Source organism: Lichenostomus cassidix, chromosome 13 (assembly GCF_008360975.1).
Source record: "Lichenostomus cassidix isolate B80296 chromosome 13, HeHo_3.0, whole genome shotgun sequence".
NCBI lineage: Eukaryota > Metazoa > Chordata > Aves > Passeriformes > Meliphagidae > Lichenostomus > Lichenostomus cassidix.
In genome coordinates, this window is record NC_139494.1 from 8425538 (window position 1) to 8444769 (window position 19232).

The window sequence follows — 19232 nt, forward strand, 5'->3', positions numbered from 1 at the left end:
GAACATTTTTTTCACCTTATATATATGGAAAGAAACAGAACAAAAACCCTATAATTTCCATGGAATTCTGTCTTTGAGAATGTCAGTGTTGGTTATAGACTAGCTTAGTTTCATGAATGTAGTAGGAAATTTGGTGCAGCTTCTGTTCAGTAGAGTCACTAAAAGCAAACAAAGACAGTTTGGGAAAATATCAGTCTGTGTTGCAGTTACTCTTGAAGAAGCATCTGCACTCCATTACCTAAAAGATGCAAAGAAAAAAGCCAATAAATACATAGTGCTGATTGCCCTGAATGCAATGCTTATTTATTACCTCTCTGGGATGTGGGAAGCAAAAGGTTTGAGGAGAAAGGAAGAATTCACTGTGAAGTTCTGAGTGTGCAAAGGTTACTCACAATTACTGTATCTTCTCTTACAGTGTTTAAGGAGCTGCTCTGCAGGATAGGACAGGAGAAGAATGGAATTCCACATATTCCAAAAATTGCAGAAAAGAAAAACAACCGTTATTCTATCCCAGATATGCCTGGAGATGTGGAACAGATGTTTCCCCGTGAAAAAGGAAACAAAAAAATGAAAGCAAACACTGTATCTGGTGGGAGAAACAGAATCAGGAAAATTTTAGACAAGACCCGTTTCAGCATCTTGCCTCCGAAACTTTTCAGGTTTGTCAGATTCTTCTGTCCAAAAGTAATTGTTCCTTATCAGGTTGTGATATTTTAATCATAAAATGGTTGGAAGGGAGCTTAAAGACTATCTCATTCAAACCTCTGCCATGGAAAGGGACACCTTCCTCTAGACCAGGTTGGGGCAAGCCCCATCCAGCCTGGCCTACAGCCCTTCCAGGGATGGGGCAGCCACAGCTTCTCTGGGCAAGCTGTGCCAGGGCCTCAGCACCCTCACAGGGAGGAATTTCTGCCCAACATCTAGCTAAAACCTACCCTCCTTCAGCCTCGGGCCATTAAGAGATACCAATTGCTCTGTATTTCTACTCATTATGTCAATGTTGCTTATGTTTTTCAAAAAAAACAAGGCATCTGCCTCATGAATGCAGAACAAGACTAAAATATCCTTTCTCTCCCAATGAACACTTTCAAATCTTTTTTCCCTGTCTTGTTTTGAAAGCCTGTCTACATAATGTAATTAAAACAGCTGAACACCATTATTTTTCTGAGTTTCATTCATCTCAAGGTGAATAGGTGGAGTTTAATGCAGCTAATTGAACCAGAACTGTTTTGCAGTGATGGCAGCGTGAGCCAGTCCCAGGATGACAGCATCGTGGGGACGCGGCAGTGCCGGCACAGCCTGGCCATCATGCCCATTCCAGGCACCCTCTCGTCCAGCAGCCCTGACCTTCTGCAGCCCACAACCAGCATTCTGGATTTCTCTAACCCTTCAGGTAAAATGGCAGCTTGAGGTTGATTTACAGGATGGTTACCAGGGCCGCTGGGTCAGGGAGAAAATTGCAACTTTTACCAGCACCACTCGTGCTTAGTGCTTGTTGCCTGTTCATCCTGTGGGCCTAATAGGGCCACACTGGAGATGGACTGAAAATCCACAAAGCCTGGACCTCTCTTGTCTGCTTTTTTTAGGTAATGCGACACTTACTTCTTTTTACAAAGAAATGTATTTTGCCACTTTTGAGAGCCGTTGATTTACTGGAGTAAATTGGCTCTGGTGGAAGGAGATTGGCTGTACCTTTCTCCTTTGCCATCACTCCCCAATGCTTTGACTTGTCCATCCTTCCATGTTTCAGTATATATTTCAAGCAGTATTGTGGATAGAACAGGACTGCCATGGTGCCAGCACAGTGATGTTAATGTTTCATGTTTTACAAACATTATGTATATTCAACAGTATGTCTAAAAGCCTTAAAAATGTTTTGAGATGTGTGGTCTGGGCTTTCATTGCTGTTGCTGTAGGAATCCAGTTTATGGGGTGGCTGCAGGAGGCATTTGTCGTGATATGCAGCTGCTTGTAAACATGTCAAGTCAATCTTTTTCCCTATTTTAAGTGTAAGTTCTGTACATAATTATGTATTTTGTGAAATGTCTTGTGACTGTGACTTATGTTTACATAAATTTTCAGATTTCCCCTTTAAAAGGGATGTGCACAAATGTATTGTATCAGGTGCACAAATATCCATAGCAAAAAAAAGTTCCCTTCTTGCTGCAATTCCAGGTCCTTGCTGTCTGCATGAGAGCTACACATGTTTTTCTAAAAATCTTCATTTAATACTATGCAAGTTACTGCTTAATATGAAATGGTGGTAACTAGTTCATCTTGGAATCACTCAGAATCACAGAATGATTGGGGTTGGAAAGGACCTTTAATGGTCATCTATTCTAACCCCCCCGCCATGGGCAGGGACATCTTCATCTGGATCACTTACCTTTGCTTTAGGCTTACTATGACAAATACACTGCCATGTTTGAATGTCAGAGAAAACTAAATTATTTCTGACAGTGTACACTTGATAAGTTTTGTAAGCATCTCAGTCTTGATTTGGTGTTGACACAGTTTTTTCTTTTTCTCCTGCCTGCAGCTGTTGGGTTTTACTGTAAGTATCCTCATGTACAGCATCCTGTAGACCTTAATATTGCATGGCTTGCCTGTAAATTTAACACTATCAGACATTGCACTGACATAGTTATTACTGAAGGGCATTGGATAGCCCTGTGCCCTGCAATCTTCCTTAAATAAAACAAATCCACAGGTTCCTGTACGGGCACAGACAGTGCTGTGCTGAGGCTGAGACCTGCATTTTATTCCCATTTCTGTCCCAGACACACTGAATGACCTTTGGTAGGTTCCTCTGCTTCTCTATGGCCTTGCTTTAAAGGGATGAAGTTGCTTATATCTCTTTCACAGAGCTGAAGTTTCAGAGGATAACATAGTTTCAGATTTAGTTTGTTCTTCTATTGTACTCTATAACTAAAACTCAATGCATGCAAACTTGAAATGTGCTTTGTATTGTCAAAATGAGCTGAATAATGCATAAAAAAACCTTAATTTAATAATTAATGTTTGCCTGCTTAAAAGCAAAGACCATGAAGACAGAAATATGCCTGTAATTTATGTTTCCCTCATCTGTCAGAAGTTGTATTGTTTTGGTTGCATGGGTTTTTTTTTTTTACTTTTTCCTTTTTTCTCCTCAATTAAATTTCAGTTTTTATTGTACACTTTGACTGTGTTCTGATTTTTAGGTATGTTGATACCAAAGTATAGATGTTTCCCTCTTCTATTTATTAATTATGACTTTTATGAGTGCAGGCACTTCCCTAATTATTCAATATGTCAGTTTCACCACTTTTATTCTGCAATAAGTACAAAATACTTACTTCTCCCTTATATTGCCCCTATTCATATATATATATATATAGAACTTTTCCAATTCAGCTGGTCCCCAGCTTCTGATGAGAATGTTCTAGTAATGTGTTAATAATAATCATGAAAATGTTAGAGGAATTAGCTTTCAATCAGATTTTTTTTAGTCCATGTTTTCTCCCAACTTCAAATTTTTTTACAACTTTCTTTTTTCCAATGGGTGGAACCTTTGGTGCTGGATCATAGATTACCTGCTTACTTTTTACTCTGAAATTCCTTCTACTTGACATCATAACACCATTAAGTCCTGACACAAGAAAAATTAACCCCAAGGTTACTGCCCCCAAAGATCTTTATTGCCTCCTTAAGCAGTGGATTGTGATAGAGGAAAATCAATGTATAGGCAGTGGGGTGAGCAGCATCTAAAACTGTGCTCAGGGAGCTGCTGCTGGGAGCGCCTGGAGGACATGGATGCTGTGCCCAGCAGGATGATTGCCTGGGCTGGTTCCCCTTGGGCAGAGGGACACCTGCTCCTCACTGGTGCTCCAGGGCAGCTCACGTGCCTCTGTCCATGGATTTGGCACTTAGCACTCAGTTTTTAAGGGCTGGACAAATAGCAGTGAGAGAAGGGAAGGGCTGTTTGCAGGCTGCTGCTTTAATGACAGCCCTTCCCTTCCCTCACTGGCGATCTCTGATGCCGGAGTTATGGCTCATCTGCCTCCGGTGTGGTTTTGGAGAGCTTCAGACTCTGAAGCCTTGACTGAGGGCTCAGCAGCAGCCTCCCACCTTCTCAGGTCTGCAGAAAACTTGTGAAGTTTTAGACTTCAGAGTCTAGGGAAGGGGAAAACTGGGCTTCCCTGTGCTTGAAATTAACGTGCATTTTGACTCTTGACTTTTTTTTTAAAAATCAGTTTTATTTTGAAAATCAAAGTTTCTGTAATAACTAATAGAGCAAATTATTTGCAGTCATTGAGCTGTGGATTAAACACGTGTTTCTGTAGATATTTATTTCCTGCTGTACGCTGCCTCAGATAAAGCTGTTCTCTAATGCATTTATAATACATAAAATGTGCTATAAATAAGTACACCAGCCAAAGAATTAACTGCTGGCAGCAACTTAGTTCCTTCAGGGGAAAGAGCGAGTGTAAAAGCTTGCAGCTAGTTCTGGGAGCGACCAAATCTCCTTTCCTCTTCACATCCTCCCAACTTCAAGCCCATCCATCCGTGCTCCGTGGCTTCCCATCCCTGGGAAGCATGCCCTGGCATGTGTGTGGATCTGGCTCTCACAGACACGAGAGAGCCAAAGAAAGAATGGTGCTGCCAAAGTTTTTAAGACATGCTGGGAAGGAGCGATGCACTGCCTAGTTACATACCTGGATGTCTTGTACTTTGATTGTGGTCATGGGATAGTAGAGTAATTGAGTTGAAGAAAAGCGGAGAGGAGGAGAGTCTTCTTTTTTCCTCACAAAGATGAAGAAAAAACCAGAATATTTAAATATTTTTCAAAACCAGTATGGTGGATTTTTTCCCCAGCAACTGGTTGCTTTTGCTTCCTGATGATTAAATGAGACAGTAAATCATAGACTCCCAGAATGGTGTGGTTTGCAAGGGACCTTAAAGATCATCTAGTTCCATCCACCACCCTCCACTAGACCAGGTTGTTCCAAGCCCCATCCAGACTGGTGCTGAACACCTCCAGGGATGGAGCATCTGCAACCTCTGTGGGCAACCTGTGCCAGGGCCTCACCACCCTCACAGGGAGGAATTTCTAATATCCTATCTTAACCTGCCCTTCTTCAGCTTAAGCCAGTTCCCCTTGTTCTATCACATGCCCTTGTGAAAAGTCTCTCTCCAAATGACCTTGTGTTTTTTCAAAGCAAAAGTAACTTCATCCATTAAAGGTGTTACACTCTTTTTTTAGATATTCCAGATCAAGTGATACGAGTTTTCAAGGCGGATCAGCAGAGTTGTTACATCATCATCAGCAAAGACACTACAGCAAAGGAGGTGGTGAGTCACGCTGTGCACGAGTTCAACCTGACAGGAGCCCCAGAGACCTATTCCCTGTGCGAGGTGTCCGTCAGCCCCGAGGGGGTCATCAAACAGCGCAGGCTCCCGGATCAGTTCTCCAAGCTGGCTGACAGGATTCAGCTCAATGGACGGTAAATGTGCCCTTTTGTTGGTTGGGTTTTGTTTGGCTTTCGGGATTGAAGCGTTGTGGAGTAATTAAGGTTGGAAAAGACTTCTAAGATTGTCAAGTCCAACATTTTAGTTAAAATAGAGTCTGTTGGAAGCACAAGCAAGTAAATGCCAATAACTTACACTTCCCTGTCTTCTTTGTGTCTCCTTCCTCTTCTGCACCCAAAAATCCCTTCCTACATGTACAGCAAACTTGCCTGATGACAACTAAATTTAACAGATCAGGATAATTTATATAGTGGTTTACACTTAGAGAAAAAGGTTATATTTGTTTTGACACTTCCCACATGTACTTGAGGCTTAAAGTATACAATTAATTTCTTTCTCAGTGTCATGCTGCAATGAACTGATACTAACCTGAGATAAATTCTTCCACTTTTAAGTAAACTGTTCTGAATGTTTCTGAAATGTTAAGTGCTTTGGTTTTATCTGATGACCTGATCCATACCAGAAAAAAGTTTATTAAAGTGAAATATTCTGTAGTTGTCTTTGCTAGGCAACAGAGGGAATTTATGAGTAATAAACTTTTTTGTATCTGAAAGTGATCTACTTGGGACCATGGAATGAATTTTCCAGATACATTTTCATTTCCTGAATACTCTGTGCCTCATGCAAATATTACTATGCCACACTAAATTTATGGAAAAAGCACACTAAATTTGTATAAGAAATGGAGAAGTACATTAACAGGAGATTTCCCAGGACTAGTGTGTATTTAAAATGCTATTTTCACTGCTGAATTTACAAATGGAAAAGTAGCTGACCTCTTTCTGAAGGTGAACACTACAGTATATTATAGCATACTGTATAAAAATATTAACAAAGAGCTTTTGAAATGTTTGTTTGCTTAAGTAATGGTGTTATTTTGTATTAATTGAAGTACAAGGTTATGTTTTCCCTTCTTGTCTCTGTAATGCCCACAGTGACTGGTATAATTAATGTTTTGTGTTCACAAACCCTCTGAAGAGCATCTCTAATGCGTTATTGTTACTCAATGATTCTTCAGGTATTATCTGAAAAACAATATGGAGACGGAGACCTTATGCTCAGATGAGGATGCTCAAGAGCTGCTCCGAGAGAGCCAAATTTCCCTGCTCCAGCTGAGCACCATCGAGGTGGCCACTCAGCTTTCCATGCGGGACTTCGAGTTATTCCGCAACATCGAGCCCACGGAATACATCGATGACCTTTACAAGCTGGACTCCAAAACAGGGAATGCTCACCTGAAACAGTTTGAGGATGTCATAAATCAAGAGACCTTCTGGGTTGCCATGGAAATTTTAGCAGAGCCCAACCAACTCAAAAGGATGAAGATTATTAAGCATTTCATTAAAATTGCTCTCCACTGTCGAGAATGCAAGAACTTCAATTCCATGTTCGCAGTGATAAGGTAAAATACTTCCCATTTGTCAGATCTGATTGGTGCTGTCGCAGGTAATTCTGGTAATCTAAACGGAAAGGAAAGAAATGGGAATATCCTGAGCAGGCTATGGCTGCGGCTGGGTGGTTTTCCAAAGGCAGACTGGTCAGAGGTGGATTGTCACCTCAGCACTTCAGTCCCGTTGCAGTCCTGGGTGTGACAGTCACTTTTTCACTGGTACCTCACAGGAAAAGAGAAAATGGGACACAGCACTGTTTGATTGATGAACTTCAGAAACCTGCCTGAGCATTGTGTCATTTTCCATGACTTTGGCACCCAATTTCCCTTCTTTTTGTCAGTCATTGTTACTTTTCCAGGGTGCACTAAGTCGTATCTGTGATGATGAGATTACTTTATTTCTTCCTTCCATTGTAAGGACTTCCTCAAATCAGTCTTGTTTTGGCTTAATTTTCCTTCTCATTCTTTCCTGTCATCTGCTTGCTTCTCTATTTTATTTTTTTCCTCTCCAGTTGCACATTTAGGCTTTCTCTTCTGATTTATACTGAATGCTGCTGCTTTAACAGCATGAGTTCAGCATTTCCTGTATTTGCAATTATCTTACACCCAGCCTTTACTGTAGGAAAAAAAGGCACTGTGATTCATCAGGCAGAGATCTGGATTTGTGCTGTATCCCAGCACCACTGTTGAAAACACCATTTTAAAGTATTTTCTTCCATGTCTACCCATTTTATCAAATGATATTGGCTTCTGGTTAGTCATTAAAGAATTAGTGGATTTCTGTAAAGGGTACTGGACAGTCATTGAGAGTGTGGCTGCTCATTACACAGGGATACACACATGGGTAATGATTCTAATTTTATATTCTGCTCCCTAATTTCTCATGGTTTATTGTGGGTGAAGAAATTAAAATTACTCTTTCTCCCTCTCAGCAAAGTCCAGTCAGGCCATGACTGAAGTGGTCTTTGGTCAAAAAAAAGCCCCATCCAACGTGGCCTTGAACACTCCCAGGGATGAGGCATCCACAGTTTCTCTGGGCAACCTGTGCCAGGGCCTCAGCACCCTCACAGGGAAGAATTTCTTTCTAAAGTCTTCCCACTTCTGCTTGGAATGAGCTCTGCACTGTTCTCATTTGCTGTGCAATCACTGATTCACCCCATGCATTTTTTTGCTGTTTTTCTTCTTACTGTGCCATACATTTTTACAGGAGAGAAGTTCTGAAATAGACATCAGTCCTGTGTTACAGAGAGATTATTTTGGCGGTAATTTCAAATTTGTACCTTGAGCAGTCGTGGGTTTTACAGTCCTGTTTAAGCAGCAGAGGTTTATTATGATGAAATTACAGCCTGGCATTCACCCAGCTTTACAGTTAACCTTGGGAAAGCTATTTTTAATCCTTAAAACAACCCCCCAGCCCTTCACTTCCTTCTGAAAGGTAACGGTTCTGCTCACAGCTAATAATGAAATGTTTCTGCCTTGCAGTGGCTTAAATCTTGCACCGGTAGCTCGTCTCAGAGGCACTTGGGAAAAGTTACCCAGCAAGTATGAAAAGCACCTCAGAGACCTTCAGGATCTTTTTGATCCATCTCGAAACATGGCAAAATACCGCAACATCCTCAGCAGCCAGAGCATGCAGCCTCCAATTATCCCACTTTTCCCTGTTGTCAAGAAAGATATCACATTTCTGCATGAAGGTAATGTCAAACAGAGAGAAAATAAACGAAGCATTGAATGTACTTCAGCCCTTCCTTCAGTGCTCTGTGTGTCAATGCACGTCTAACGAAGCTGCCACCAGTAGGATGCTTTTGAGGGATCCTTTGTTGGAGTAAAATAAAATAGAACTGGGAATGCCTAATGGAAGAGACTGATCCTAGACAAAAATTAGAAATAAAATGCATATTTTAAATGTTTTAAAAGCAATGCTTTAATCCTCCTCAGCTGCCCTGAGGTTTAGGGTGGAAGCGTAGGTGAGCGTGCTGTCTGGTAGTTACACGACTTCAAATGTTTTCTCTTACAAAAGACTTGTTGCTGTAATGTTTCCAGGTTTTTATTCCGTGTTGTGGCTTGCACACAGCTCCGATGATACAACACCTCCTACTCTTGCTTTCAGCATTTTCAAGGGGTTTTGTTTAAATGTTTCCATTTTGTTCCTTTTGTACAAAGTCCTGCTCACAGCTGGTTGAGGTGAAGCATTTCCAAATATGCCCAGTTATTGGTTGTGATGGTTCAGAGCTATTGGAACTTCCTTCTGAGTGTGAGCACTGTCAGTGTCAGTTCTGTATTTGTACTATTTTAACATTATGCCAGTGAATTTGGGCATAGTTCACTTATTCCTTTTTTCCTCCTACTAATACTTGTTATTTTAGAAATAGATTAACAAGAGCAATACCGGGTAGTCTGAGTGAGCCTGATTCCATTAGTGTTTTGACAGGGCATCCTGTTGTCTTGATATTTTGATTAAAAAACTTGTGTTGATTGGGGAACAGGGAGGGGAGAAGGGTAACAGGGGAAGTACTAGAAGCACAGTGGCTGTTCGGAAATATTTGTTACTCTTTCTTTTTTTCCTTCTTATGTGTGTGCTTCAATCATGCAGGCAATGATTCTAAAGTGGACGGCCTGGTGAATTTTGAGAAACTCCGGATGATTGCCAAAGAAATTCGCCAAGTTGTCCGAATGACCTCGGCAAACATGGATCCAGCTGTGATGTTCAGACAAAGGTGTGCAATGGGAAGGGCAGGAGCATTGAAGGGCTCTCAGTGTGGCGGGATCTGGGTCTGTGTGTTCATCAGTGCGTTGATATTTCATTGTGTACCTCACCCTTGACATCTACCATCAAACCACAACCTTTTATTAAATTATGGCAAAACAGTCGATGCTTCCCAGACCTGCTTTGAATGACTAATGAACCAATTCATTGTCTTTAGAATACACAGAAAAGTAAGTTCCAATTTTAATGGTACATATTTCTGCCAAATAAAACATTAGTGTCAGTAGAATTTTGAGAGAGGTATAATATTATGAGTTATCTGTACATGAGAGACAGATAAAAAAAGTGTCTAAATCTCTGAGGTATAGATCTGAAATGTTGCTCAAAACAAAGCCCCACTGTTAACATATTAAATTAAAACAAAATATTTTTTGTTTGTTCTAAGCACAGCTTGTTCCACCTACATAATGTTTGATATGTTCAGGCTTCAGCAGGTGGAGGGTGTTTTCTTGGCTTTTTTCCTTATTTTTTTCTTTTTATCTTGATGCCAAATATCATCAGGCTTGGTGTTAATAAACTGCAGAATGAAAGCAACATAACTTCTAATCTGGTGCTGATAAGCTCCAGATTTTATTTAGTGGAAATGAATTATTTCCTGCATCTCTTTTCTTCCCACTGGCTGAACTAAAAGCATCAGTGACCCTGTTGTGTCCATAGAGGGTCCTGATCCTGTAGGTGCCTGCAGGAAGGGTGGTGGCTCCTCTCCTTGCACTGTTTGCCTCCAAGTAATGGGCCAGACAAGACCCCTCAGGGTGCACTTTGGGTGGGGAGTTGGGGACAAGGTCATGTCTGGTGCTGAATGGCTCTGACTTCAGAAAATGACAAAATCCTCCCTTGAGCTGCCCATACCTGTGTGCACCCCAGCTGGGGAGAGCTCTCTGAACACCCTGGAGGGAGCAGAGCACGTAGGAAACACAGTGAACACTTTTTGGATGAAGTGTGCTTCATCCACCTGAAATTCCAGTCAGCTCTGCAGTTGTGATTCTCTGTGATGTGTGAATTCAGTTACATCTGTGCAGTGGAAGGAAATGGCATGCAAGGATAGGGAACATTTATAAGAGTGTAGAGATTTGATTCCCTGTGGTATTCCAGTGGTCAGGATTCACAGAGGATCATTAATCCTGTCTGGTTTCTGTTTGCAAGGCTGGCTATGAGGAAACATAAATATTTCTTTAAACACAGGCATTTAAAGTCAGTCTGGATGTAGCTCTGAGCAGCCTTGTCTGGCAGAAGGTGTCCCTGCCCATGGCAGGGGCTGGAAGATGAGCTTTAAGGTCCTTCCCAACCCAAAATCACTGTTCTGTGATTCTGTGACTCTAAAAGTGGCCCAGTTGAGGTCTGAGCCAAAAAAACCAGATCCATGTTAATGTTATTTAAAGATGTATTTGTTTCACGGAGATTCACCTTTATACAGTTGGACTGGAATTAGCAAGATTTCATTTTTAGCATAAAATTGCAAAGCCAATTACGGAGGAGTTGTGCTTGCTTTTCAGAAACTTTGGCATTCACAGCTGAAATTAGTCTATAAATAAATTTCCCTGATGGCCTAGGCACTTCCTAAGACCTCATGAAGTCTAATCATTAAATAAATTTAATAGTAAATAGTTACCTTTAGTATGTTTTTCAGAATTACAGAACACATTTTAATGACCGTAATTTAAATTATGCACACTGCCATAAACTGCTTAGGCATCTAATATTAGAGATAGTGCCAAAGATTAAAAGAAAATAATTCCATGTTTTCATGTCATTTATATTCATTTTCATTGCCTCTGGTGTTTGATCTATCAGTTTGTGTTATGAAGCACCAAATAAATGCTTTTGAAGATGAAAAATTAACAAGAAAGGATGTGTATTAGTGGTAACATGAGAGTTGCTCACAAGTTCATTACCAATTATAGAGAGCATCTAGGCTTTCAAGGTGTATTTGGCAACTGGCTTGTTTTCAAGCCAACAATCAAGAGAAAACAACATAATAAACTTGAATACTGATGATGATTTCTCATACACTTTCAGCAGGCCTAATGCAAAGAATAATTATTTAATCTCATTTTCTGCAATGTGAATGAGTTGCAGTTTTTACTCACTCCATCAAATCTGAATTTGACCTACAGAAAATAAAAGAAATTAATGCAAGTTTGATTTTTTTAATTTGTAGGCTAAACCTAAACATAAAACTGATAGATATTAAAATATTTGCCAAGTCTTGCCCTTGCATTCCAAAACATTGTGTTATTGTTTGAGAAGAATTTGGCTGTATAGAGATTTTTTCTTTTCTGTTCTTTCCTGTCTACATCTTTCTTCCTGACTCTCAACTGTTTTATTTTTTTCCTGTGCTTTTCTGTTCAAATACATGCTTCAATGTATATGGCTCTTGCTTACAGGAAGAAGAGGTGGAGAAGTTTGGGGTAAGTGTAGAGCTGAATGCAACTAAGATAAATAAAGATTATGCAACTCTTAACATACTGCATCCTCCTTGTTAGTGCATGCATCTGAAATACAGCATGCATTTTATTAACCCTGCAATACATGTTTTTTTGAAAACAGGAGTGAGGGGTTACAGCCAACATTTTACTGCAGCTGTAAGAATTCTGAGTTGCTTTTGTGACGTAGATGAGTTGTTTGAGTTTTGGCTTTATGCATTTAAAAAAACCCTGCCGTGCAGTTATATTGAAAGGCAAACTATTTTGGGAAGTAAATGAAATAAGTAACTTGCTTTTTCACATGTTACAGAAAAGTTGAAGCCATTCTGCATTTTAAACTGTAAGGACACTTTGAATTGTGCTAATGGTGTAGTAATTTCCCCCCTGAAGTTTGTGTTCAGGCAAGCTTCAAAGTATTTATTTTTAGTATTATGTTTAAAATGTATCTCATATTCCCTACACCAAAATCCTCATTGATACCACTGGGGTTGTCAATTGTGCAAGGAGTGGATCATGGAATGACTTAAAGACTGGAGTTCTGACACTGGCCAGGGAAATTCCTGCCTGGCCCTGGGCAGTGATTTTAGCCATATTTTGTGTGTTGTTATGTGTATTTCTGCCCATATGTGTATTTTTGCCCATGCATTTGTCCACCTGTGTGCCTTTGCACAGGAGCAGTGTGGACTCAGGCTGGTCAAAGTAGGGTGAGCAGGTTTGGATCCTGCTCCCTGATCCTGGTGTGGATGCTCTTGGCTGGCACCATTTGGTGCTCAATAATCAACTGCTCACCAGGCAGCTCATGGGGAGAAATACCCAGGACCCATGGAGCCACTGTGATTTCTAACCTTGGAACTACTGGGAACACAAGGGAATAAGGAAAAATAATTGCTAAAGGAAATAGAATTAAATTGCCTTACAAAGTCAATTCCAGACTTGAAAGAAAAAAACAGTGTGTATACAAACAATAAAATATTTATATCATTAAAAATAAACATAATTTCCCAATCATTATACAACAGTTTTGTCCTTATCCATTAAGAGGTAGGAGTGTCCCCTTGGTTTGAATAGCTGTGAACACTCCATCATGCCTTTTGCTGCTCCTTGCCTCCAATAACATTACTTTTTTATTTAATTAAGCTATAAATTGCTGCCAGTTTTTAACCTTATATTTTCTCTCAGAATGATTTATTTAACATCTTTGAAAATATTGCAGTCAGCTGTTTTCCAACACTTATTTTTTTAAGCTCAGTGTACTTGATTCCTTAGATTTCTTCTAACAACATGTTTCATTCTGACTCCTTTGGCCATTATGGCTCTTCTGTGCCTGATGTTGTTTATTCTGCCACTTTTGATTCTGTAAACACACAAGATCTTGATAAATGTCTTCATGTAGCTTTAAAAATATTCATCTGAGCGTTTAAAAATCCCCACACAAACTCAGCTTTGAACAACTTCTTTGACATTTTCCATTTTACATGTGACTTATACTGTGATCTCCATTTTTTTAAAAATGCATCAGAACTGATGTGGCTGTAGGACTTTTGGCAGCTGAAACAGAGGTGACTGTGTTTGAACTGTACCCAGATAAGTTGTTTGGTCGCTCATTCAGTGTGAGTAGGAGTGACTATCAGGGACAGTAACTCATTTTCTTATAAATTTTGGGATTATTTATTTTTGCTTCCGTTACTGATAGATTTAAGAACTCAAAATTAGGAGTATTGAGGAGCATTGTCTTTCACAGATGCAAGTCTGTACAAGTCTGGGTATATGCATATCATCACTGCCCTCCTCACCTTTCTTGGGATACATTTTTTTAATGAGCTGCTCTTCTGTGAATGTTTTTAGTCAATTGAAGAAAGAAGTGTGTACTCAAATGCACTTTGTACATTTAACATAATTTGCCCCTTGTTTAGCCGTTGTGAGAAGCTCAGTTTTCTAGGAGGACTGCAGTGGTCACTCACTTCTGTGCTCAGCTAAGTGCAAGAAGTTTCTGTGTGAGCCTGAGGCACACAGTGGGTACTCAGTTCCTTAAACCAACCAAGTTACCAAGTTTGTCCACTTCTAGAATCTGCAGTTGAATTCAGAGAGCTATTAAGATTGGAAAAGGACTGTGGCATCACTGAGTCCAGCCATCAACCCAACACCACTAAACCTTGTCCTCAGGTGCCTTAACCTACATGTTTTTTGAACACTTCCAGGGATGATGACCCCACTACAGTCCTGAGCAGCCTGTTCCAGGGCTTGACAACCCTTTCCATGACGAAGTTTTCCTAATGTCCACTTTAAAACTCTCTTGACACAACTCAGGCCATTTCCTCTCATCAGCTGTGGGTCTTGCAGCACAAGCCTGAGGTTCATTAGTGGAGCTAATGAGTTCTGAACACAGCACTGCTCCTTGTTCTTCCCAGCTCCACATTTCCATATGCAGTCATGTTCTAGACTCAAATTGCTTCTATCCGTTTACCAGAATATGTTAAGACAAGTGTTGTTTTAATGCTGTTCATCTTTTTTAACTCATTTGCATCAGCATGCACTAGCCCTAACTGAAGATTATTGGTATTAATCTGCTTTGGCCTGTGCTACTGTAGCTCTTGGTTGCTGCAGAGAACTGAACCTTTAGTGCTTTGCTCTTTTCTCTCGTAGGTCTCTGAGCCAGGGCAGCACGAACTCCAACATGCTGGATGTGCAGGGAGGAGCTCACAAGAAGCGTGCTCGCCGCAGCTCGCTGCTCAACGCCAAGAAGCTCTACGAGGATGCGCAGATGGCGAGGAAAGTCAAGCAGTACCTGTCCAACCTCAATGTGGAGACAGATGAAGAAAAGATCCAAATATTGTCACTTCAGTGTGAGCCTGCATACAGCACTTGTAAGTACAGTGGGCTAGAACAGCATCATGATCTATGGCTTTTATAAAAAATGTTGTTCCTTCTCTAGAAAGAATCTGAAACTTTTTCTCCAAGGAGAAGATACTGTAGTAAGTGCTGTTCTGTCAGTTCATGTACTGAGAGCTTCAGCAAGAGAGCATGTGTTGCTCAGTTTTTGGTTGAGCTCAAAAAACTTCTGTGATGTTTTTTATTTTGACCTTTAGTTCCCAAAGCTGTATGTCTTTCCATCAGTCTGGCAGGAAATTCAATAGTACATCAGCTCTAGTGGTGCCCTGTGTCCTTGCACAGAATTAGGAAGGGTAAAAGTAGTGTTTACCATATGAACAGCAAGAAATGAAATGAGACAAAATCAATATAGAAACTGCAATGGATTACACCTTGGAATAAATGAAGATTGTTGAGAAGGACCAGTTAGGTCAATATTGACTGATGAGTTTGACATGGCTTGACAGTCAAAAATTGAGGACTACAGGCAGGACAGCTCTCATAATTTGAGCTCCTGTCAAACAAACTGTTGTCTGGCCTGCTGTCTTATACAGTTCAGTACATTCTTATTTTGAAATGAAAAATTGTAATTGCATTTTATTTAGATAATCTAGAAGTTTTCACTTTTTTGAAAGGGAGATATTTTTTCTCCGATGAGATGAGTTCAAAGCATGACTAGGAGATGGCATCTTGAAGATAAAATTTTAAGTCCTTGCCGTTATCCAGTATTAAGAATGCAAATCCTTGTTATTCCCTAAGGTGCCTTCTTATGCAAATTTTCTTTTAGCCTTTACTTTTAAATAGCTCTGAAGCAGGAAACCTGGAAATGGCCATATTTAACTCCCTTTTAAAAATGTTAAATTCTCTGCATTGGAACTCTTGATAGATGATCTGTGTGCAGTCAACAGGTACCAGGCACTAGAGAAAAATGCTATCAGGTTGTTTTTCAGTTGTTTTAAATAAATCAATTAGAATCTTATTTGCACAGTGCTAGCCATAGATATTTGGAAGTAAAAATAGGGAGTAAATACTGACTGTTCTACTCCTTGTAGTTAAGCAAATCAAGTCCTTATTTTCTTAAACATCAGAAAGGAAAATGAAGGTAAAGTGGATATACAAGTAAATATATAGTGGAGTGGCATATTATTAAAATCACAGTTTTTAAAAACTAGGGGAAAAGCCCCAAACTCCAAAAATTGCAGGTAATAGATCTAGTTGAGATTATACTCATTATTGCAGAGCTGGGAGAAAGAATGCAGGAGTGTTGTGGAGCATGAGGGAGCTGCCAGTCCCTCATGGTTTCAAATCTGATGGAGTGAGAGCACTGACCTGTCCCAGGGATGTTCCTCCTCACTTGCTTGGGTTCCCCACGTTTGAGGGTTCAGCTCCCCTGTTTCTTACCTCAGTTAACAAGCTTCCAGCCTTGCTTTTGGAAGGAGTGAGCAGCAGTGACCCTGCAATCCAGAGTTTTCCAACAGAATAGAAGGAGAAATCGGATGGCCTTAACTTCAGAGTCTGAATTGCTGTGTGATTAAAGCAGAAGCTGAAGCAGTGCCCTGTGCTGTAAATCACTTGTGCCACCTAGTGAAACATTTGATGCCAGTTGCAAAACCACCTGATTTTGAAGGAGATGCTGTTATGCAATTGCACCTTATGTGCAGACATTTAAAACGCAGGCTTGTTACCTCAAGAAATAAACAGCTTTTTTATTTTATATTTTGATTAAGTACCTTTTTATGACACTTTCAAGAATTTAGGGCTTTTTTTAAAGCTATTTCACACATCATCTTCAGTGTGATAAGGTTGTAGTGTTTCGAATAGAAATGGCTTCAAATACAATTTATCTTCTTTATGCAGTGGTTCCTTTGACTGGTTGTACTGCAACAATTCTCCAGTTCAAAGTGCTAGATATTTATATGCAGTTTTTGCCTAACAGTGACAAAGAATTTAAGTGAGAGAAGAGGAGGGAAATCCTCAGAAATGTCTCCAGTGCCCATGAGATCAATTGGCCAAACCACTAAAGCCCATCAGCATCAACAAAACCGAATGAGTCAAGTTCTTCAGGTCCCAACTGTGAATTTGTACCCCAGCAGGAAAAAGGGACTGACAAAGGATCATGTCACATTCAGTGAGTATCTTAAGTTCACCTGGATGGGGAGGTTTAAACATGGGAGTAAACAGGAGGGAGGACTGTTTGTAGTTGGGTGTGGGTTATGGGAGATGCCATTGTGCTTAATTTAATAAATTAGATTTAAAACAGCTGGTGCATAATGCAGTGTTTTAAGGGAGCATGCTGTCTTCTTAGTAATTTGCACAGTCTTTAATAACTTTCCTTAAAACACTTAATGGCGAGGCGCTGTCTCCAAATACACTCTTGCTTAATGAAGTCTAATATATTTAGGTGACATCATTGAAACAAATAAAAGATTTTTAATATTTTGACCTCTGGGACACCATTCTAACAACATTATGGTCAAATGGAGCAACATGTATTATTAGTTACTCTTAGTGAACATAATGGTTTTTTGTCTCTAAGTTTGCTAGTCACAAAGCAGTATTAAAAAGCTTTTGTCCTATTTACATAACTGTTGTATCATTTGAAAGATACAATTGTGGATTACTAAATAAAGTTAGTTGCAGTCTGTAAACAGTATGAAATTATTTTGTAGTATATTGGGCATCAGTAACCTTTAAAACAGGTTCAGAAAACAGTATATTGCAGCATATAAAATACTGTTTCCAGCTTGTATTTATTTCAGTTCTTCTCTGAAAAGCCTGTGCAGTTTGATAAGTTTGAGAAACTTTTCTCAGAGGTGTTTCTTCATTTCTGTGTGGTGGTCCATGTTGATCTAATGAGTTATTGAGACCTTGAAACAGCTCTTCAGCACAGTGTCCTCTGCAGGATGGTCAAATACTGAGTCAGAGACACCAAATCATGTGTGGGACACAGGTTTTGCTAAGCTGGCCAAGCTGTGGATTAGTGCTCACGAGTGTTGATTTGAGAACTCCTGCTTGTGTAGATCTGTTGGCTGTAACACACGTGATTTTTAACTCAGTCCCAACAGAACCATGGGCAAGGATTTCCTTCAGGCTTTATACTGCACACAGTTTTTGGTTGGGCTTTTTTTTTTTTCTTTTTTTTTTTGTTTTTTTTTTTTTTTTTTTCAAAGTCCTTTGCCAAAACCACCATGAATGTATCCATTGCAGTGGTTCCTGTTGGGATGTGGATGTGTCAGCACACTGCAGATGAGCAGCCAGCAGTATCAGTGGCCACAGCTGATCTGATCTAAATTTAAATGGAGACTGCCTCCACATGCAGAATTCTCTGAGCATCTGCTCCTCTCTTTGCTGAATATTCTGATTGTTCAACATGGTGCTTATTTGTACTTTAAACAGAAATCAGTAACTCAAAAGAAGAATATGCAGTAACTGATGCCATTGTTTTCACAGGTACAGGCTCTCCACAGAAGTCATTAAGCTTGTCTGAAGAAGTAAGTAGCAAGAAACAAACAGATGACACTATGTCCATGGCATCTTCTTTGCATTCCAGCCCACCTGCTTCTCCTCAGGGCTCCCCACGCAAAGGTATGTGTGTGTGGCAGCATCAGTCCCAGGAACTGGAGCCTAAACCAGGGTGGGCAGTGGCAGGGATATTTGTTGGTAATGACATGTAATAGAAATAGTAGTTTAGAATACTCACATCAAGGATAGAATCATGTCTTTCTATGAATAGACATGATTTTCCAATGTATTTATGTATTTTGGACCTTTAAGTCACTTAATATTTCAAAAAAGGGAACAGTTGTTTTCTTAAAATACTGCCTAAGTGCTTTTGGCAGAATTCCCAATAGATCTGAAGTGCTGACACCTGCCATCGTGCCAGTTCAGATTTAGGTGGCCACTTAAATAAATGGGATTTGCAAACCTGGAGATTTCTTGAAGATTACAGTGTTGGACAGAAACTGCAGCTGTTGAGACAACTTTTGGTCTTGACCAAGGTAGCTGGAATATCAGGTGATTAGACAGAGCTGGAGATAGAATGTTGTCATAGTTCTCCAGGACAGGTGGTTTAGGTTGCTGCAGAAGTAGTGGATTCATCTAAATCCTTGAGTCGCTGTTCATATTTTTTGTTCTTGTGCACAGGGCTTTGTTTACATCCCTGTCTCTCATGATGCCCTGAGAATCCTTTTATTTTTGATGTCTCCATCTTAAAAGACCTGCATCACTTCATCATTAGTCAACCTTGGATGGGAATTCATTTGAAATCTCTTAGCAC

At 40.0% G+C, this 19232-nt stretch overlaps 1 protein-coding gene across 7 annotated transcripts in view; it reads left to right on the forward strand.

Moving 5' to 3' along the window:
- Positions 1 to 19232, forward strand: part of RAPGEF6 (Rap guanine nucleotide exchange factor 6) — a 127339-nt gene that overhangs the window by 93102 nt on the left and 15005 nt on the right. For 5 of the 7 annotated variants that reach the window (XM_085073526.1, XM_085073525.1, XM_085073522.1 and 2 more), the window contains 11 exons: positions 416 to 659; positions 1236 to 1393; positions 2540 to 2554; positions 5243 to 5483; positions 6527 to 6910; positions 8381 to 8592; positions 9492 to 9615; positions 12050 to 12073; positions 14732 to 14952; positions 16893 to 17084; positions 18407 to 18541. In XM_085073526.1, coding sequence (XP_084929652.1) covers positions 416 to 659; positions 1236 to 1393; positions 2540 to 2554; positions 5243 to 5483; positions 6527 to 6910; positions 8381 to 8592; positions 9492 to 9615; positions 12050 to 12073; positions 14732 to 14952; positions 16893 to 17084; positions 18407 to 18541 — 1950 coding nt within the window. The remainder of the gene's footprint in view (positions 1 to 415; positions 660 to 1235; positions 1394 to 2539; positions 2555 to 5242; positions 5484 to 6526; positions 6911 to 8380; positions 8593 to 9491; positions 9616 to 12049; positions 12074 to 14731; positions 14953 to 16892; positions 17085 to 18406; positions 18542 to 19232) is intronic. The other 2 variants (XM_085073524.1, XM_085073523.1) reach the window with 2 other exon arrangements.